We start from the raw sequence: 18,462 nt of genomic DNA, 5'->3' as shown, positions 1-18,462 counted from the left end.
TCCCTAAGCATAATTTTGGTTCAGTCAAATTGCACCAGGAGGGAAAGTCTGCTGAGTAACAAACAGTTATAAAGATCTACTACACAATGCAAAATTACAAATCAGTAGCATTACACATTCAAAAGTTGAATGTTGGTGATTATGAGAGGTGAGTGTGCATAACTAATTCTTCTTCTGCTGCTACAGTGGCTGCTACTATATAACAGTTATATAGGTCCATTGGTGCCAATATACGTATAGCATTACCTAAACCAAATAACTAACGGTTTGAAAAATCTACAGGAGCCGCATCTTATATTAAACATTAAGAAGCTAAGCATGAAAATCTAGTGTCTGAAATTCTTCTGATCTGATTCACAGCACCACCAAATTTTGGAGTTTCAAGCCCATAGAAAATAAAGGTACAGAAAGGGGCAAATCATTTCATTCCTAAGTAAACTCACCTGACTCCCCATATTTCTCCCATGGAATATCCATATGGTGTCCAGCTTTTTCCAGCTTCACTTCAAGACACAAGAGGTTGAAGAGCAAAGATGCTTGCTAGGCGGAGAGGTGAATCAAGTCTGAATTACATTGCTTGCATGATTGTTCTTCAAACATAAAAAAGGGAGTACTGGGGATAATTCAGTTCTTTCCTCCTGTGCCTCAGTCTCAACAAAAAGCTCCCTTCATCGAAACTGTTATTCGGTATGGTAGGATACTCCTGTTGCCCTCATAACAAACAGCATCTTTAGATGAGTATTTTTTTTATATAAAAAAAGATGTAACCTTGTGCACAGAGCTACAAATGATTTCTACAACACATATCCTTGATTATTGGTACCAACTGTTGTGAAGTCATCACACTAAAAGCTATTATTAGTTACTAAAAAGCAGGGTTGGATTAATTGTTCTGCCGATAGCACAGTGCTAGACTTCAGCTGAATTATGAAAGGTGTTATGTATTTATCTGGAGCTCGCAGTGTACTGGCTTGCTCATCACTGCAAGTTTCCCCTTGTGGTCTTCAAATGCAGGGTGTGCTCCGGGGGTTGATTTTCAGAGTAAATACAGATGACCATTTACCAAGATGGCAACTTGCTAATGCTGAGAAAGTTATACCATTCACCAGGATGATAACTTGCTGTGATAAGGATATAATCACTGGGAAAACATGTATCATTTTGTCAGATGGGGAAGTAAATCTCATCCATATGGGGACAGAGCTGACTTGAGTTCTCACAAGGACTCCACTCAGGTCTGTTCCCAGGGAATAAAAGGGAAAACTCCCTTCACCTTCCCCCACATCTCCCATACACCCTCCCTGTAGTCAGGCTTGCATGTACCCATCATTGGGGCTAGTGGTTTTGTTTTGTTTTTACCTTGCTACAGATTATAATCAGTTGCGGTTATTTTGGGCCAGAGAAGAATTTTTCCTTCAGGTAAATTGGCCAACATGGGGTTTCTGCCTACCTCATAGCAACTGTCACAACTTTAGTGGGTAAGGCATTGGTTGAAGCCTTAGTCATGGTTGAAGGGGAGGTTGTAAACCTCTGCCTGCATCTCCAAGGGAATGAGGTATTCTGTTAAAGGGATCCTGGAATAAGTGCTCCTCTCCAAATGCCCAGACAGGGACTAGGGTCATAGCATCCCTTCAAAACGCGAACCACATGGGGTAGTACCTATTTAATGTATGTCTTGGATTTCCTCACCACTGGTTCAACCTCTGAGAGAATCATCCAGCAGGTGGGCTGGTTGATACTGGTTACACCCAACGCCTAAGCCCAAACGCCTTACATCTGTAATCAATAAAATTGTGGCCTAATTTGAACCAAAGGATTGTTGTCATGAGCGGTCATTCAGTTACATTGTACAGAGCAGGTTGGCAGGCTCACGTATTCTGGGCATGCAAAAATTACCTCCCTTCCTTTTCCATTGATGGAAGTTTCTGCTGGATCAAAACGTTTTCCATCAGCAGAGAACCATGATGCGGCCAAAGTTTCCAGTCTGGAAATTTAAATGTCATGTTCCAGAATGTGCATTGCCCACTGTACAACAAAACATTAGTGAGATCCTGTGCTGCATGAGGGCCTTTGCGAATGAGGGTATGAGCCATAAGCTCCAAGTACCTATAATTAAAAGGACCTGAGGAAATGCAGTTGAGAAAAACTTTTGGCAACGATTGCCCATTAGAATAAAGTAGACAATACTAGGTTGCATGTTGTATATGGCAGCTTCACGTGGTCATACTAATGCTTGCAGAGGAATATGTATTATGCTTCCGAGATGAGGGGCAATTCAGAATATGGTTTTATCTACTGCAGGATTAAATAGAAAATTGCACTTAACAAATGAATGTACAAGTTGTCATGTAAAATTATACACAAAACCATCTTTCCTACATAAAGGCCTAATAGGGCTTTGCATGGGAAAATCCTACACAGAAGAAATTTGAGAACTGAGCTTTTAAAGGCAGGGGACTACAGACAACAATCTTTAGAAACAGTTTCTGATCTGCTTATTGCCTCTGCCTTCTTTCTTTTTAAAAGGCATTTGCATGAAAACAAGATCTCTCTTTCTAAAGAGTTCATCAGCTCCCGCTGCTTACATCCACCTGGAGTCATAATCCTGCCTTTGTGATATCATAATCATTTTCACATCAATATATTGTGAGGATTATGGTTACTTTAACTGAGAATGAAGCAGTGGGGACATCTGGTTTTTGTTTTTGTTTAAAAGCAGTATACTATTTTAATGCAAATATGTTTAATAAAAGGCCAAAAATGTAAACTGTGTGAATGTACTTTTCTTTTCTCCTAAACAGAATATTTTTCAATGGCTCCATAGTGCATTCATATCCTTACAAATTAAAAAGCAACAAAAACCAGAGATTTCCAAAACTTGATAGCCATGTCTGCATTATAGCAGGGGCAGGCAGAAAACTGATGAGGCTCTAACGGTAGAACTCAGTATAATGCACAGTAGTTCATCATGGATTTCTGATTCCCAAATACGTAACAATAGCAACTACAAAACAATGTTTGTTTGCTTTATTCCTAATTAGTCTGAAGATGAAGAAAGGCAGTAGTGGGGAGACCAATAATGGGTTTTTGTCATAAAATGACTGTGTGCTGATTCTGGTACCAAAAAGAATTTCTGCATGTGTTCAGAGGCATTCTCTGTCTTAATGCTAACTGGACATCCACCCAACACCCCCAACCACTATTTCACACCTGGTTCTGGTTGGTGGACATCAGCACTGTAATAAAAAGCAAAGTAGTTTTCAAAAGCTTAAAATCTGCTCATCCCTGATCTGAAGAGTATAGGAAATATCTAATTCATGTACCTGTTTCCTAGCATGAAATAGAAGCATCCCATATTCAAATATATTTATTTATAGCCAGCAAAATTCTTGCTAGTGCAAGGGGACTTTCCCTCCACTCCTCCCCACACGTGCCCCATAATCAGCTTCAGGTGGTCAAGGGGACCCCCAGAACACTGAGTATAGAGAGAGCAAAAGTGCAATAAGATAATTTTCAGAGAGGAGAAACACTTGCACTGATGCAACGATCTCCTTAGTGCTATGTTGCACACAATTCTTAGTATGGCATAAGCTTTCATGGACTCAAGCCAACTTTGCCAGATACATGGGCTTGAGTCCATAAAAGGTTATGCCTTAATAAATGTGCTAGACTTTAAGGTGCCACAACACCTTTAGATCATTTTTGCTGCAAGAAACTTAACAAACACATCTCTGGAAATTTATTTTAAAGCATTTTAGCCAATACCTCCTCCAGGAGCTTAAGGCCACATACATGCTACTTCTCCCCCGTCTAAAAAAAATTAAAATCCTTTGAGGTTGATAAGGCTAAGAAAAAATAACTGGCATTAACTCTCTAATCTATAAGAGCACAGTCACATATTTCTAAACCTCATCTATAACTTCCAGATGGCAAGCATACAACGGAAAAAAGTGATCTGGAAGACTTTTTCCCCTTAAAATGATTGGAGTAGTAATTTCATGGCCCATTCAAAGGAGAATTTTGAAAAGCACGCTCAGTTTATTGTGAATGTATATGAAGATGAATACCTTTCCTATGAAGACATTTGGACCCCTCTTTTTATGCAACCGTAGGATTTTATGTAAGGGCTTTTTATGCGCTCCAGCTTTATTCAATCGTTACAACTTGGGAAAGGGGATTAGCATCAAAAAGTCTTCAGACACTATTGTTGATCCTGTCAAAACACTCTCGCACAATTGTGAGTGTATTGTATAGTCCCACACAATCATTTCTGCTTTAAATGACTATGAAGAGAGCAAAGTCCTAAAGCCTAGGTTTCAAATACTTAAAAGAACATAATAGCAGGTTTTAGCGGGATACTGTGTACACAGTCTATGTCATCTGTAGCTACATCACCTTTGGCAGGTAATCTCTGCAAAGACCACGAGATCAGCAGGATTAACAGTAGCTGGTCCAAGTATTCTTAATAGCACCTTTTCTCTTCAGCAGCATGAAATACTGTGTAGGTTTAAGAGAGCAAAGCATTTTTGAACTTTTGGATGGATAGAAAGCAGGGCTATACAGGAGGAAGAGAGAAAAAGAAATTCCAGAAGCCTGTGGTAGAATGAAAATAGCCTCATGAATCCAGACACAGCAGTGTTAAATGGCAGTAGCCACGTTATTCAAACTTCCAACAGACCCAGCCAGCAGGGCCAATGGTAAGGGTTAACAGAAGTTACAGTTCAGTCAAAGTGGAGGGCAGAAGATTCCCCATCTCCGATTTCAAGGTAAAGGGACCCCTGTCCATTAGGTCCAGTTGTGACCGACTCTGGGGTTGCAGCGCTCATCTCGCTTTACTGGCCGAGGGAGCCGGTGTACAGCTTCCGGGTCATGTGGCTAGCATGACTAAGCCACTTCTGGCGAACCAGAGCACCGCATGGAAATGCTGTTTACCTTCCCGCCGGAGTGGTACCTGTTTATCTACTTGCACTTTGACGTGCTTTCGAACTGCTGGGTTGGCAGGAGCAGGGACCAAGCAATGGGAGCTCACCCTGTCTCAGGGATTCGAACCGGCGACTTTCTGATCGGCAAGTCCTAGGCTCTGTGGTTTAACCCACAGTGACACCTGCATCCCATCTCTGGTTTAGATGCCAGTATATAGTTGATTATGAAATGAAAAAAAGGAGAGTCAGCATTCTAGTTTGGCTACATGGATGAATCTGTCAGTTTTGGTTTCTCTCCATTTCCTATTTTTTCAGTTCTTCACATATCCGAAGAAATTTGTGGTTTGCTTTTATTTATTAAGTTTTTTAGTACTCATGAAAATTTGTCAGCATTTTTGTGATAATTTCTCCTAATATATACATTTTTGTATGCAGTTTTTTACTAACATACATATTTGTAAGCAACTTTTCCTAACAGAATGCATTTTTGTATGTTACTTTCACTAAAATATGCACTTCTACACATGCTTTCACCCAGATATAAACAGTTTCTTGTTGGAGGACTGTATTGCAAAATTCAGTGCAGATTCTGAGCAATAACTGTTTTCTTTCATGCATTGGTTAAGTAGTAAGCAGGTCATCATTAAAAAGCAAATGAAAATTAATTCCTTGCCCCACTCTTCCCCCAACATCCACTCTGTTCTTCAGGGATGAAACAGAACTGATTCATTCTGGAATCCACCAAAACAATTTTTCCTACTCAGTTATAGTGGACAAGACGAAAGTTTCCAAAACTTTGCCTTTTTGAATTTAAAATAGCCTGCTGTTATCCTAACTAAGTTTCCTTATTACTAGCACAAAACTTTCATAATAATAACTTCACCAGCCTGATGATATTATTCAGATCTTAATCAGTCTGTTTGATATTTATAATAAGAATCAAAAATCTACTTATTTATTCAACGTACACCTCTGCATTTCACAGCCTACTGGATTGTGGTCATTCATCATGTCACCTTTCTTTATTCATTTCCTTTCCTGCTATATAAATAGTGCTGGACTTTGACATTAATTAGATAAGCAATAATCATAAAAAATGTGTACTTCCAGTTTTATTGAAACTGGGTATTCACAATACTATTTTAGCCTCTCACAACTTACTGTTGCATTACAGCTTTTACCGTTTACTTCTTTCTTTTCTTTCTTATTTCTTCAAAAGTAAAATAATTATGGGCTAAATCCAACCCAGATAATTTTGTAGCAAAATGAAGAGCTTTATATGTGTGGTATAAAATAAATTAACAGTAATATGGGCTATCATATCCACAAAGCAAAATAATCAGGGATTCAGTTCACAAGAGTACTCCTGTTTTGCCATAAAATTAACGAGCCATAGTCCTGAAATTACAATGAGCTTCTAAAGATATGGAAAACCATCCACTATCTGCATATTCTCCAGAAATGTCACCTGAATCCAATGCAAAATAAAATATAAAATAATGAAACCTTGATTCTCTAGCCATTTGAGCAAGAGCACTTAAATAGACTCACTTAGCTCCACCCAGGAATGAAGAGGAAAGAGGGGTGGCAGACTGAATGTGGACTTTCACAGTTGGATTCCATATTAAGCATGGAAGAAATATAGGGATTGAAAGGCCATTTGAGAATAGGGATTACTGGTAAGTAAGAAGACTGAATCATTGCATATTTCCTATAGACCCCCTTGAGTGTTAAGATCAGCAGTGGGGGCCCTTTTAGTAGTTCTACCACTCTCAGACATTTGGGGGGTACAAGCCAAGAAAAAGCCTTCTCTATGGTAGCACCTTAGCTGTGGAATTCCTTCTCCGCAAAGCATCTTCACAATGTTCATTTTGTCGGATGCTGAAGACGTACCTCATATATCTCAGGTGTAATAGGCCAGGATAATGAGGTACGTCTTCAGCATCCGACAAAATGAACATTGTGAAGATGCTTTGCGGAGAAGGAATTCCACAGCTAAGGTGCTACCATAGAGAATGCTTTTTCTTGGCTTGTACCCCCCAAATGTATATATATATTTTGGACCCACCTTATCTTCTTGATTGTAATCAGTTTTGCCCGCTTTGAATGTCTTTTTTAATTGATGTAACGTACCCTGGGACCTCATGGTGAAAGTCAAGTAAGAAATTAATGATAACAATATTCATTACTCCTATTCTTAGAAGAGAAAATTGTAAAATAAAGTGCAGCTAATCTAAAGAACATAACTGAAATGGATAAAAAGCCAAAGAGAAATATTTGCAAACAGAATGTACAGTGGTACTTCAGGTTACAGACGCTTCAGGTTACAGACTCCGCTAACCCAGAAATAGTACCTCAGGTTAAGAACTTTACCTCAGAATGAGAACAGAAATTGCGCGTGGCATCAGCAGCAGGAGGCCCCATTAGCTAAAGTGATACCTCAGGTTAAGAACAGTTTCAGGTTAAGAACAGACCTCCAGAATGAATTAAGTTCTTAACCTGAGGTACCTCTGTTTAAGAAATTGTTCATAAAGACCAGGTCATCTATGCGTAACATGTTATGCAGCGAGTTGTCTTATGTTTACATAAAATACATACATTGGTGGAGACACATTTCATGTTGAAAATAGCCATGATACGTTGCACTCAAAAGGTCATGCCAGCTCTTGCATACTTAACACAGGTGTAATTAGCTCTTTCAACTTAATTATATGCTGCTCTCATCACAAATTGGGTAACTGTAAATTGCACAACTTATATGTCCTCTTAGAAACCATATACCTATTTCTGTAATGTATGATCTTCAGAAAATTCAGAGCAGTTCATAATGTGTATCCAGATTTCATAGCTTATTATTTAGTTGTTCCTTGATTGAACAATTTAAAGAAAACCACACAATCAGCAGACCATAATAATAATGAACAATTCATTACCAATTTGATTTGCAGATAATGTCTGAGGGGATTACAAAGTCTGGTTGTGCAGATTGGCAGAAGAAAAACCAGATATAAGGGGTTTAGTTGCATATCCATCTTAAAAGAATGAGTAATGTTTGCTCAGTCTTGAAAAACAAGCCTGGTCCAGATCCAGAGCGTGTTCTGGATTAGACCCCTGTGACTTTTTCTTCAAAACAAAAGAAGCATGTCCCCACTTCCCCTCCCCTAGTATTTTTTTATTGTAAACCGTAATTTGACCCTATGATGTGACTCCTTTCCTCCACACCCTATGCTCTGCTCTGCTCTCCCTTGCCTCTTCCTTATGACATTGTGCTTGTATAGCACTTGTAAAAAATAAAATATATATTTTAAAATACAGTTGAGTACATAGGAACAAGAAATTACAATTTCCCCATCACTTAGATGTTTATAGGTTTAGATACACATGCTTTTATCACCTCTCACTGCCAAATGCATTAGTTTATTCAAGCTGACAAGCAAAGGTATGGCAAATATAATTTTGCGAGGAACATTTTTTAATCAGCTTTAATGAGGAAAGAAACCCCAACACATCACTGCCTTGAATAATCACAGAAAGAGTTACCTTAAATAAATTTATGCTAACTAAATATGATTTTGTAAACCCCTAGAAATCAAATCTGCATGTGTTTATGTGTGTGTTTTCCCTTAAGGCAGCTTTCAACATCAAAAGAATTTTTAGTTGATAAAATTGTTGTTGTCACTGTCAGCAGATCCTCTTAAAAATCAAATAAAGTAACACTGTTTTGTTTTGCTCTTTACAAGACAAAGGGAAAAAAACAATCAGCAGCAGCAGCACTTTGGTAATGAATGGCTGCTGAGTGGGAGGGGTGAATTGGTCCATGCCTTTTTAATGTTCAGGACAGATCATTACAATGAATGCAGCAGTGGTGGCACTTGGGAAGAGTGGAGCAGCAGCCATCTCCCAACACCTGCACCATACTCACTAAGAAAAGCAGTGGTAAGGCTGGGAGAGCTAGAAGTCAGTGGCAGCCTCAGAGGTGTGCATTGCCCCAACGCAAAGCCATCTGGACCTTGCCACCACTTGGACCCAACCCATCAGGGCAATGCACCGTGGCTGTCCAGAGGGCACTGCTTCTGCTCTACACACACTTATTCACATGCCACTGCTGTTATAATGCATTCTGTATGGGGCTTCCTATGAAAAAAAAATGAACTGGTTCAAAATACAGTAGGCAATAGTTAAAAACCTTAATTTGCTACCAGTTCCCCTCTCCTACCCTGGGAATAATTCAAAGAGATAGTTTTAACCTAAAGAGCTCTAAACACACTGGGACCAGAATATCTTAAATGCAGCCTGCACCAGTCTGAACTTGCTCATTTGCTAAGACCTCCAACTGGGGCATGTCTGTAGGTTTCCCCACCTTCTGGGAGTAGTAGATGGGCGCTTACAAGAACAGGGCCTTTCCTGTGATGGCCCTCAGACTCTAGAACACCATTTCCAAGCACATCCACACAGATACCCACTTTAATTTCTTCTATAACAAAGCGGAAAACAATTATTTTCTCTCTCAAACCTTTGGCAGGATATATGAAGCTACCTTGAGAAGAGAAGACTCCCTGGAAAAGACCCTGATGTTGGGAAAGATGGAGGGCACAAGGAGAAGGGGGCGACAGAGGACGAGATGGTTGGATAGTGTTTTTGAGGTTACCAGCATGAGTTTGACTCAATACTGTCAATACTGTCAATACTGTCAATACTGTCAATACTGACTTGCAGCATCTCACCAGATTTCAGACAGGGTTCTCTCCCAGCTATATCTGGAGAAGCTTGGGACCAAACCTGGGATGTTCTGCATACAAGGCTGATGATCTACTGCTGAGCTACGACACCACTACAGAAATGGCTTGCTTAATTTTATCTGCTGGTATGATTCTTGTTGTTGTTTCTATTCTATTGATTTTAATTTTTCGATTTCTTTGTCCTGTAATGCTTGTATGATGCCTTGAAGACTGGCCACCAGAAAGACTGTATATAGACAGACAAATAAATGCCTAAATCAAACTAAACCAATCTGTCCTATGCCTTAATCCTCTATCTATACCAAGCCAAAGCTTAACTCCCATCACAGATACATTCTGCAATATTTTCCCACCGGGGCAACTGCAGCTGCTGTTGATGTAAAACTGTCTGTGCCCCATGAGAGAGGAGAGCTCCAAAGAATGTGTCAGTCCACAATTTTACAAAACTGGGTGCTGACCCATCCTCATCATGACGATTTCCATGAGCCAAAGACCTCAAATTAGAAGTCGGGTGGACTAAGAAGTCTATTTTAATGACTCCCTCCACTCAACGTGTGACTTCAAGCCAGACTGCTGAGAACTATTAGATTGCATTAAACGTCTAAGCATATGTCAGTTACATTTCTGAATACCCCAGAGACTACAGACAAGATCTTACCCGTCTCTTGATTTGTTCTGTTTTATGCCTGTGGCAACACTATTGTGGTATTGCAGCAGCATTAAAATGAACGATGAATTACTTCTATGTATCAGTGACAAAGACGTTATATTCCATTTATGTATAAAATAAATTGTAGTAGTAGTAATAGTAGTAATAATACAGTGGTACCTCGGGTTACATACGCTTCAGGTTACAGACTCCGCTAACCCAGAAATAGTGTTTCAGGTTAAGAACTTTGCTTCAGGATGAGAACAGAAATCGTGCTCCAGCGGTGTGGCAGCAGCAGGAGGTCCCTTTAGCTAAAGTGGGTGCTTCAGATTAAGAACAGTTTCAGGTTAAGTACGGACCTCCAGAACGAATTAAGTACTTAACCCGAGGTACCACTGTATATTATTTATACTCCACCCATCTGGCTGGGTTTCCCCAGCCACTCTGGGTGGCTTCCAACAAAAGATTAAAGGTACATTAAAACATCAGTCATTAAAAACTTCCCTAAACAGGGCTGCCTTCAGATATCTTCTAAACGTCAGGTAGTTGTTTATTTCCTTGACATCTGAAGGGAGGATGTTCCACAGGGCGGGCACCACTACCGAGAAGTCCCTCTGCCTGGTTTCCTGTAACCTCATTTCTCACAGGGAGGGAACTGCCAGAAGGCCCTTACCACAGTCCTCACATCAGGTAGACACGTTGTAACATGTGTGTCCCAACATTCTTGTGGTAATCTCACAGAAGCTGTCATCTAGGCATAATATCTTGCTCAATTATTTCTGTTACAGCAATTAGATAAGCACTTCTCAGTTGTGAACTAGGGACCATGGGTGGACCTCAGCCCACTTTCAGGTGGGCATCAGCACTGCAGCCCACCCTCTCTCCTTTCAGCTTTTTGATTACACAGAAACACAAGAGCCAGGCAATAGATCAATCTAACTTAGTACTGTCAACAATGGCTCTTCGGAATTTCAGACAGGAGTCTCTCCCAAACCTACCTGGAAATGCTGGAAACTGAGCCCGGGACCTTCTGCATGTGACGCAGTTGTTCCACCACTGAGTGAAAATCTTCCCCCAGATACAGGAAGCTGCCTTACACTGAACCAGACCATTGCTGTAGCCCAGCAACAGTTCTCCAAGATTTCAGGCTAGGTTTCTCTCCCAATGATACCTGGAGGGATTGAACTTGGCACATTCCGCATCCAAGGCATGTGACCTACAACTTACCAATGCCAACACCAGCAGTCCCCCTGCCCCCATGTACAGTACGTAGGCATGCATGGGAGTGAAAGCTGCACAGGGGAAATAGTGAAAGAATGGAGAGGAAGGAGAGGAGAGGGGCAGGTGGAGAAGACTAGGAGAAGCCAGGCTGCTACATGTTGTGTCTCTGTTACACACAGACACACCAAAAGTGCTTCTCCTTCCTTCCCACTCAGCTGCCTGCCACCTCAGGAGAAAGGGCCAAAACAGGGCATTGAAGGCAATGTGAAAGATTTAGTACAGTGGTACCTCGGGTTAAGAATTTAATACGTTCTGGAGGTCCGTTCTTAACCTGAAATTGTTCTTAACCTGAAGCACCACTTTAGCTAATGGGGCCTCTTGCTGCCGCCGCGCGATTTCTGTTCTCATCCTGAAGCAAAGTTCTTAATCCGAGGTACTATTTCTGGGTTAGTGGAGTCTGTAACCTGAAGCATCTATAACATGAGGTACCACCGTATTTAAAAATAAATAAAGAAGTAAATGTGGAATAGAGAAGAATGGAAGTTGTTGCAGGAAAGAAGTGGATGTAAAAGGAGCAGGGAGGAGGGGTGAAAGAGGGACATTTTTTGGAAAGAGGAAATGGGTACTAGTTACACATGAAAAGAGAAGGGGATAAGAAAAGAAAGGTGAATACTTTGAGAGGTATTTCAGGGAAAGGGGAAAAGTAGAAAAGAAAATTCTTCATTCAAAACCTCTGCACTGACAAATTCTGCCTAAAATGACGTGGGCTCTGAACATCTGTTCAGAGCAGGTGAGCAGACTGTTGTTATATTCATGACCTGCTTGCAGGCTTTCCATAGGGATCTCTGTGACTACCATGAGCACAGGCTGGTGGACCAGGTGGGCCACTGGGCTGTTTCAGCAAGCTCTTATCTTCTTAGGAATCGTATCAGCAGAAAACTATTGCTGATACACACCGTTGTGTAACTGGCTCCACTCTGCAGCAGCATTTTGTGACTGGTAGGCTTTAGTTCAGCTTTCTCAAGTGGGCCCTGGTTGCAGAAAGTCTGGCATGACACCCCTGGCCTACATGATACCTGCGCAGCTGTCAGTATATAACGAAGGGATAGACAGATAGATGAATCTAAGAACAAAACAAAAATGCATATCCAGCTTGTGAGACAGTGCTTCCATCCCCGGTGTCTCCAAGTATGGCTGGGAAAGGCCACTATTTGAAACCCCAAATAGGCTTTAAGTTTCACTAAAGACAAGGGAACTAAATGGACCAGTGGTAGCATCCTACGTTCTAATGGTTCTTAGAGACCTAAATTCAATACACAGCCAGTTTTTAAACCTTAATAGATCTAACTACTTGGAACTATTTATTTTAAAAATGGGATCAATATATTTCTTCCCAATAGCTTTGAAAATCTGGTGCAACCTACGTATATGCCAAAATTCACACTTCTCTGAAATGGAAATGTATTGCCACTAAAAGGCCTCCCATGCTCTCCATGGTGCAAATTAACAGAAGTTGTAGCAGCAGAATCGAGCCTACAATGCAAAAGATACCTTTCTTCCCCATAATTTATATCCTGCCCATCTTCCAGTACATTCAATCAAAGCTTTAGATTTTAAATTTCTAATTGCAAGACTCCAGCAAAAGCAAATTAACAATGCAGATACTAAAATAACTCACCTTGTACAAATGCCCAACATATTTGTTTTAACAAAAGAAATAATACTTAATTACAATTTGTTTTACTCTAATTAAAGATCACTCAGATATGACACTTTATTACATTTTCCAGAATTCCTCCCCCCTTTTTTTAGCAACTGAATGCTTGTGTCCCTCCATGTCAGCTTTATCTAACGTAAACAGCACTCCCATTTTTCCAGACATTTTTGAATTGCTGCTTCTCCCTTGACCCACAAGCAGTTAGAATAGGAATTACAAAGTCAAACTGTCTACAGAGCTGGCACATTGGGAATGCTTTACAGTAGGGATCAGCAAAAGGATGTCTCTGGAGCCAAACAGACACACAGACTCCTTTCTGCTCAAATCTATCTTGCCTCTGGCTTAGCAACTCGTGTGTGTGTGTGTACTTGTCAACCCACAAGCTAGAATTTGGTGAGTAGAGAACTTGTTCTGACAATGGGACTTGCCAGCATTCTGCTTTAGGAAGCGGGTTAGCATAGTGGTCCACAATCTTCTATAAACATAGCTACTGGCATAGGAGCCAACTTCTAGAGGCAGATTACAGATAGGTAGCTGTGTTGGTCTGCCATAGTCAAAACAAAAAAAAATCCTTCCAGTAGCACCTTAAAGACCAACTAAGTTAGTTTTTGGTATGAGCTTTCGTGTGCATGCAGTGTGTATCTGAAGAAGTGTGTATCTGAAGAAGTCTGCATGCACACGAAAGCTCATACCAAAAACTAACTTAGTTGGTCTTTAAGGTGCTACTGGAAGGAAAATTTTTTGTTCTAGAGGCAGAGTTTACTTTCCCCCTCCCTAAAATATTTGAGTGGGCTGCCTCTGCCCCCCCCCAGTTGATGGGCATTGCCATTCAAATTGTGTGGGTGGGTGTCACGTCTTGTGACTGATTATGTGGGGGCAGGGCTTACCTGCCCCGCCCCCCCATATTTAATTCAAGTTGTCACTTGAATAAGTTCTTGCCACTTTCTTCCAAATCTATTCATGAATAAAGTTAATAGCTTCTTCCTTTCCTTTCCTTTTTCCTCTTTCCTCTTTCCTCTTTCCTCTTTCCTCTTTCCTCTTTCCTCTTTCCTCTTTCCTCTTTCCTCTTTCCTCTCCTTTCCTTTCCTCTCCTTTCCTTTCCTCTCCTTTCCTTTCCTTTCCTTTCCTTTCCTTTCCTTTCCTTTCTAAATGTCCGTAAACCTAAGCCTCCTTGAGTCAGCAATGCAAAAATAAGCTATTAGAGTGAAATAACTCTTTAAGTATTTTTTATGAAAATGACCTGTCCCTCTGCCCTCTTGCCACACTCTTACTTTTCATCTGCATTTTCTCCCACAAACACTATGTAGGTCCAGGAGACCTCTGATGAAAATTTATAACTGCATCAGCTTTATTATTATTATGCAATGCTATTAGGAAATGTACTATTGATTATGAATATGAGCAAAGGTTCCTGGGCTCCATTAATTTTGCAATCTTTACAAAGAAACAGATTCAGTCCCTAATAATGATTAACACAAATCCTCTTACATGAAGCATATTTTGCTTTCATATTTAATTAATAACGGCAGTGACTTGGGGCACAGCGCCTTGGTTTGGTGAATAAAAAGTGCACAGAATATTATCTGAGAGACTTTTCTTTATATAGAAAAAGCACAGTAATGAGCTTGGGGAAAGAAAATGGAATGATCCACAATGGAAAAGGCTAGTGTTAGATTCCATTGTAAAATTGAATATTTGATTTTTAAAAGCCTGCATTTTAAGGGGGGAAAAAGATTCCCCTTTTTCATTCTTTTGGATAAAATGTTATTTGTATATATTAATGGTCAGGACATATTAAAATTATTCATGAACTATTCATATTTCCCAGATAACCATTTCTTTATTTATAGGATCAGATCTCATTCTTTTTACCCGCTGCTTAGGCAAAGTTCTCAAGGGACTCTAAAAGTGTATTAATTGCTTAAGGCTTCCAGGATTAATATTGTGTAGCCTTGTATCAAGAACTGAACTTATTTTCAATTTGATATGACACATTATGGCACAGTCTGCTATCTTTAAGTCTTGATCATATCTTTAAGTTACCGTCTCTCGGTAGTTAGGATCCCAGTGTTTTGCTCAATCTACTTCATCCTGCACTGAGTTAAATATGGAGAAATATTGCTCCTGTTTTGAGGGACAGTCCTGTCAAGTTCAGCCCTGGAAGGCACATTTTAAAATTAAGGTTTGCAAGCCTATGCACATTAACTGACAGCAAATCCCATTGAACTCAATGTGACTTACTTCTCAGGAGACATGAGTAGGATGGCACTGTAAAAGTGTTCCATAACTGCTAGGCAGTAAGTCAGCCAACACAGATAAGAGATAAACAGAGAAACAAGGGCCTCTTTACTAGGTATAGGCATATCTGTCCATTTTGGTTTCACTAGGTTTTTCCACTTCAACTCCCTACATTTCCACATCACATTCTTTTAAAAAGTTCATGAAATTCCATGTGCATTTTAGTGTGATTTCCCCCTAATGTATGCAATTTTGCCCAACATATACAGTGATATCTCGGGTTAAGTATTTAATTCGTTCCGGAGGTCCGTACTTAACCTAAAACTGTTCTTAACCTGAAGCACCACTTTAGCTAATGGGGCCTCCTGCTGCCGCTGTGCCGCCAGAGCTCGATTTCTGTTCTCATCCTGAAGCAAAGTTCTTAACCCGAAGCAATATTTCTGGGTTAGCGGAGTCTGTAAACTGAAGCGTATGTAACCTGAAGCATATGTAACCCAAGGTACCACTGTAACACTTAACTGCAATAACCTCTAAGTGGCTTTACAATACAAAAAAAGTAAACATCAGTTAAAATTACAAAACCTGAAGCTTATGTAACCTGAAGCATATGTAACCCGAGGTACCACTGTACATTTTTGCAAAGCAAGTTCTCCTGATAGAAAGCATTTCTGTATATTGCTTTCACTAATATATGTATTGCTATGCATGCTTTACCCCACCACGCATTCTGGTACACATTACTTGGCTAGAGAACTGCATTGCCAAATTCAGAAATGTGTGGATCTCAAAAAGTGGCTGTGTGTCAGTTTACATTTAAAGGGGAACTCACCTTATTCGCACATTTCAGAAACAATATACTAACTGAAACACAGCCATTCTTTGAGATTCACACATTTCTGAATTTGGCAATGCAGTTTGCATGTTGTTTCTGAAAGTGCAAATAAGGCGAGTTCCCCTTTAAATGCAAACTGAATTCAATTTGTACCTCATCATTTGTCTTCACACTCTACTTTTTTTTAGGTGCACACATCATATTTTATGGAACAGGTTATTTTTAATCACTAACCTAAACATGTAAAGTTATGAGCAGTGCAAAGAGAACCTAAAAACATGTGATCATATAGGAGCCTACTCATCAGAGTATCTCCCAGTGGAAGCATAGAATTGGAAGGGACCCTGCGCGTCATCTAGTTCAACCCTTTGCAATGCAGGAATCTCAACTAAAGCAGAGTGTGTGCTCTGTGGCAAACTCAGCTTTGATGTTCGGCAATGTGTGGAAAGGCACATTGTCAACTTATAGGTGCAAATGGAATTTATGAAGCAGGAAAGACAAGGTAATGTGGTCTCTTAAAAATAAGTTATTCAGCAGGTGAAAGGCAAATTCAAACAGAAATAAATCTTATTCACAAATGTGTGTGTGGCTCCTACAAAAAGCATGAGCACCAAACAAGAAGCTAACAAGTTATATATACCGTATCTATATCTGCAACGTCCCGTTTTGAGATGCTTTATTTCTCCTTACTTTAATCTCTGCGCTCTCTGCCTAAGCGAGCATTGCTGAGGTTATGTGACCAAGGCTATTTTTAGAGGTGTATGATGATCAAGCTTTACTAACTAGTACAAATTCCAGCTGCCGTAGAAGAGCAGCTTCTTGCCTTGAAACTCGCCCTACAGCAAAAACTGCAATTCCCTAGAAGCCAGAGATCATGCTCACAGGCTGAGTCTATTAAAAAATGTCAAGGCTGAAATCTTTTTTATTTCCAGGCAATTAGAACATCAAGATTGTTACAGTACCTTCTGCTGTAATCTCTGTCATAATGGTGACGGCAAGGAACACTCTGGTGAAAAAGGTTAAGTTATACTGGCAGCTGAGAGGATGTGACCAGGGTCAGCGCTGACTTTTGCAGGAGACGGCAAATTGAAGGATGGGAAGTCCTCTACAGTTCTGATTTTTCTTTGGGGGTCTTTTCTTCTTCTTTTGAGCTATCTTCTTAGTGAAGCCCTCCCCACCTCCCAAGACACTAACCCCTTTCCCAAGGCAATGCCTGCAGCCCAGACTAAAGTATCAGCTCCTTACAAAAATAGCCGTGGCTCTCAGCAAATCTCTAGCGTGGCTTTTTTGGCATCCTAGGCACCACGTTCAGGGACCAACTCTTTCCTTGTTTTCTGTAAGTGTCCAGACCCAAATAAGACAGCAAAGCAGGTCAAAGCAGCAGCAGCAGCACAAAGGAACTGAAAAGAACTGTTATAAGCCCCTGCAGCTTCTTAAATATTATTACAGTTCTTTTGAGGTCTGGGTCACAAAATATGAAATATAGACTTGACTGTAATCTTATCCAACCAAGCTCAAATGTATTCTTAGCACACTCTTAGCACATTCTTTCCGGGCCTTATTTGGGTTGGGGAGGGTGCTATGAAGGCAGCCACAATGACTAAAGAAGAAAACAAACCTAGGTAAATTTCACCCTGTTAAATTGCCCGTTGACACTTAAAATCACCAAAGCACAACATTTTACCCTCTGCTGCTTCTTTTTTAGTTGTGGCTGTTGCATTAGTTCATAAGAAGAAGCCTGCTGGATGTGACCAAGAGTCCATCTATTCCAGCAACTTAATCCTTAAATCTGTGAGCCTGCATATTTAGAATGACAGCATATAAGCTTCTAGTATGCATTTTAACAAGCGTTTGAGCAGTCAGAAAAATATTAAGCAGTGACTTCTTTGAGATTCAAGTGCACTTATGCCTAAGGTATTTTGTATTAAAAACATGGAGTTTCAAGGGTGTTAATAGATGCATACAACTCCTTATTAAAATACAGGATGTCTAGTGTTCAGCTTTTAAGCTTACAGAAGGATCCCAGGTAGCTAATAAGAATTTGCAAGGTATTGTCCCGATACTCTGAAGGGCCACTGTGGTCAATGACCAGGCTGGACTGTATGTACAAATGGGCTGATTCATTATATTGCAACTTCATACGA

At 40.2% G+C, this 18,462-nt stretch overlaps 1 protein-coding gene across 1 annotated transcript in view; it reads right to left on the bottom strand.

Moving 5' to 3' along the window:
- Positions 1–17,788, bottom strand: part of TRDN (triadin) — a 167,925-nt gene extending 150,137 nt beyond the window's left edge. The window contains exon 1 of the mRNA XM_081904766.1: positions 17,281–17,788. Within this exon, the coding sequence (XP_081760892.1) occupies positions 17,281–17,302 (22 nt within the window). The 5' untranslated portion in view covers positions 17,303–17,788. The remainder of the gene's footprint in view (positions 1–17,280) is intronic.
- Between the last annotated feature and the right edge of the window lie 674 nt (positions 17,789–18,462).

Source organism: Podarcis melisellensis, assembly GCF_964234715.1.
Source record: "Podarcis melisellensis genome assembly, chromosome: 3".
Taxonomy (NCBI): domain Eukaryota; kingdom Metazoa; phylum Chordata; class Lepidosauria; order Squamata; family Lacertidae; genus Podarcis; species Podarcis melisellensis.
The sequence above is the reverse complement of the archived record's forward strand: the minus strand, read 5'-3'. Positions and strand labels throughout refer to the sequence as shown.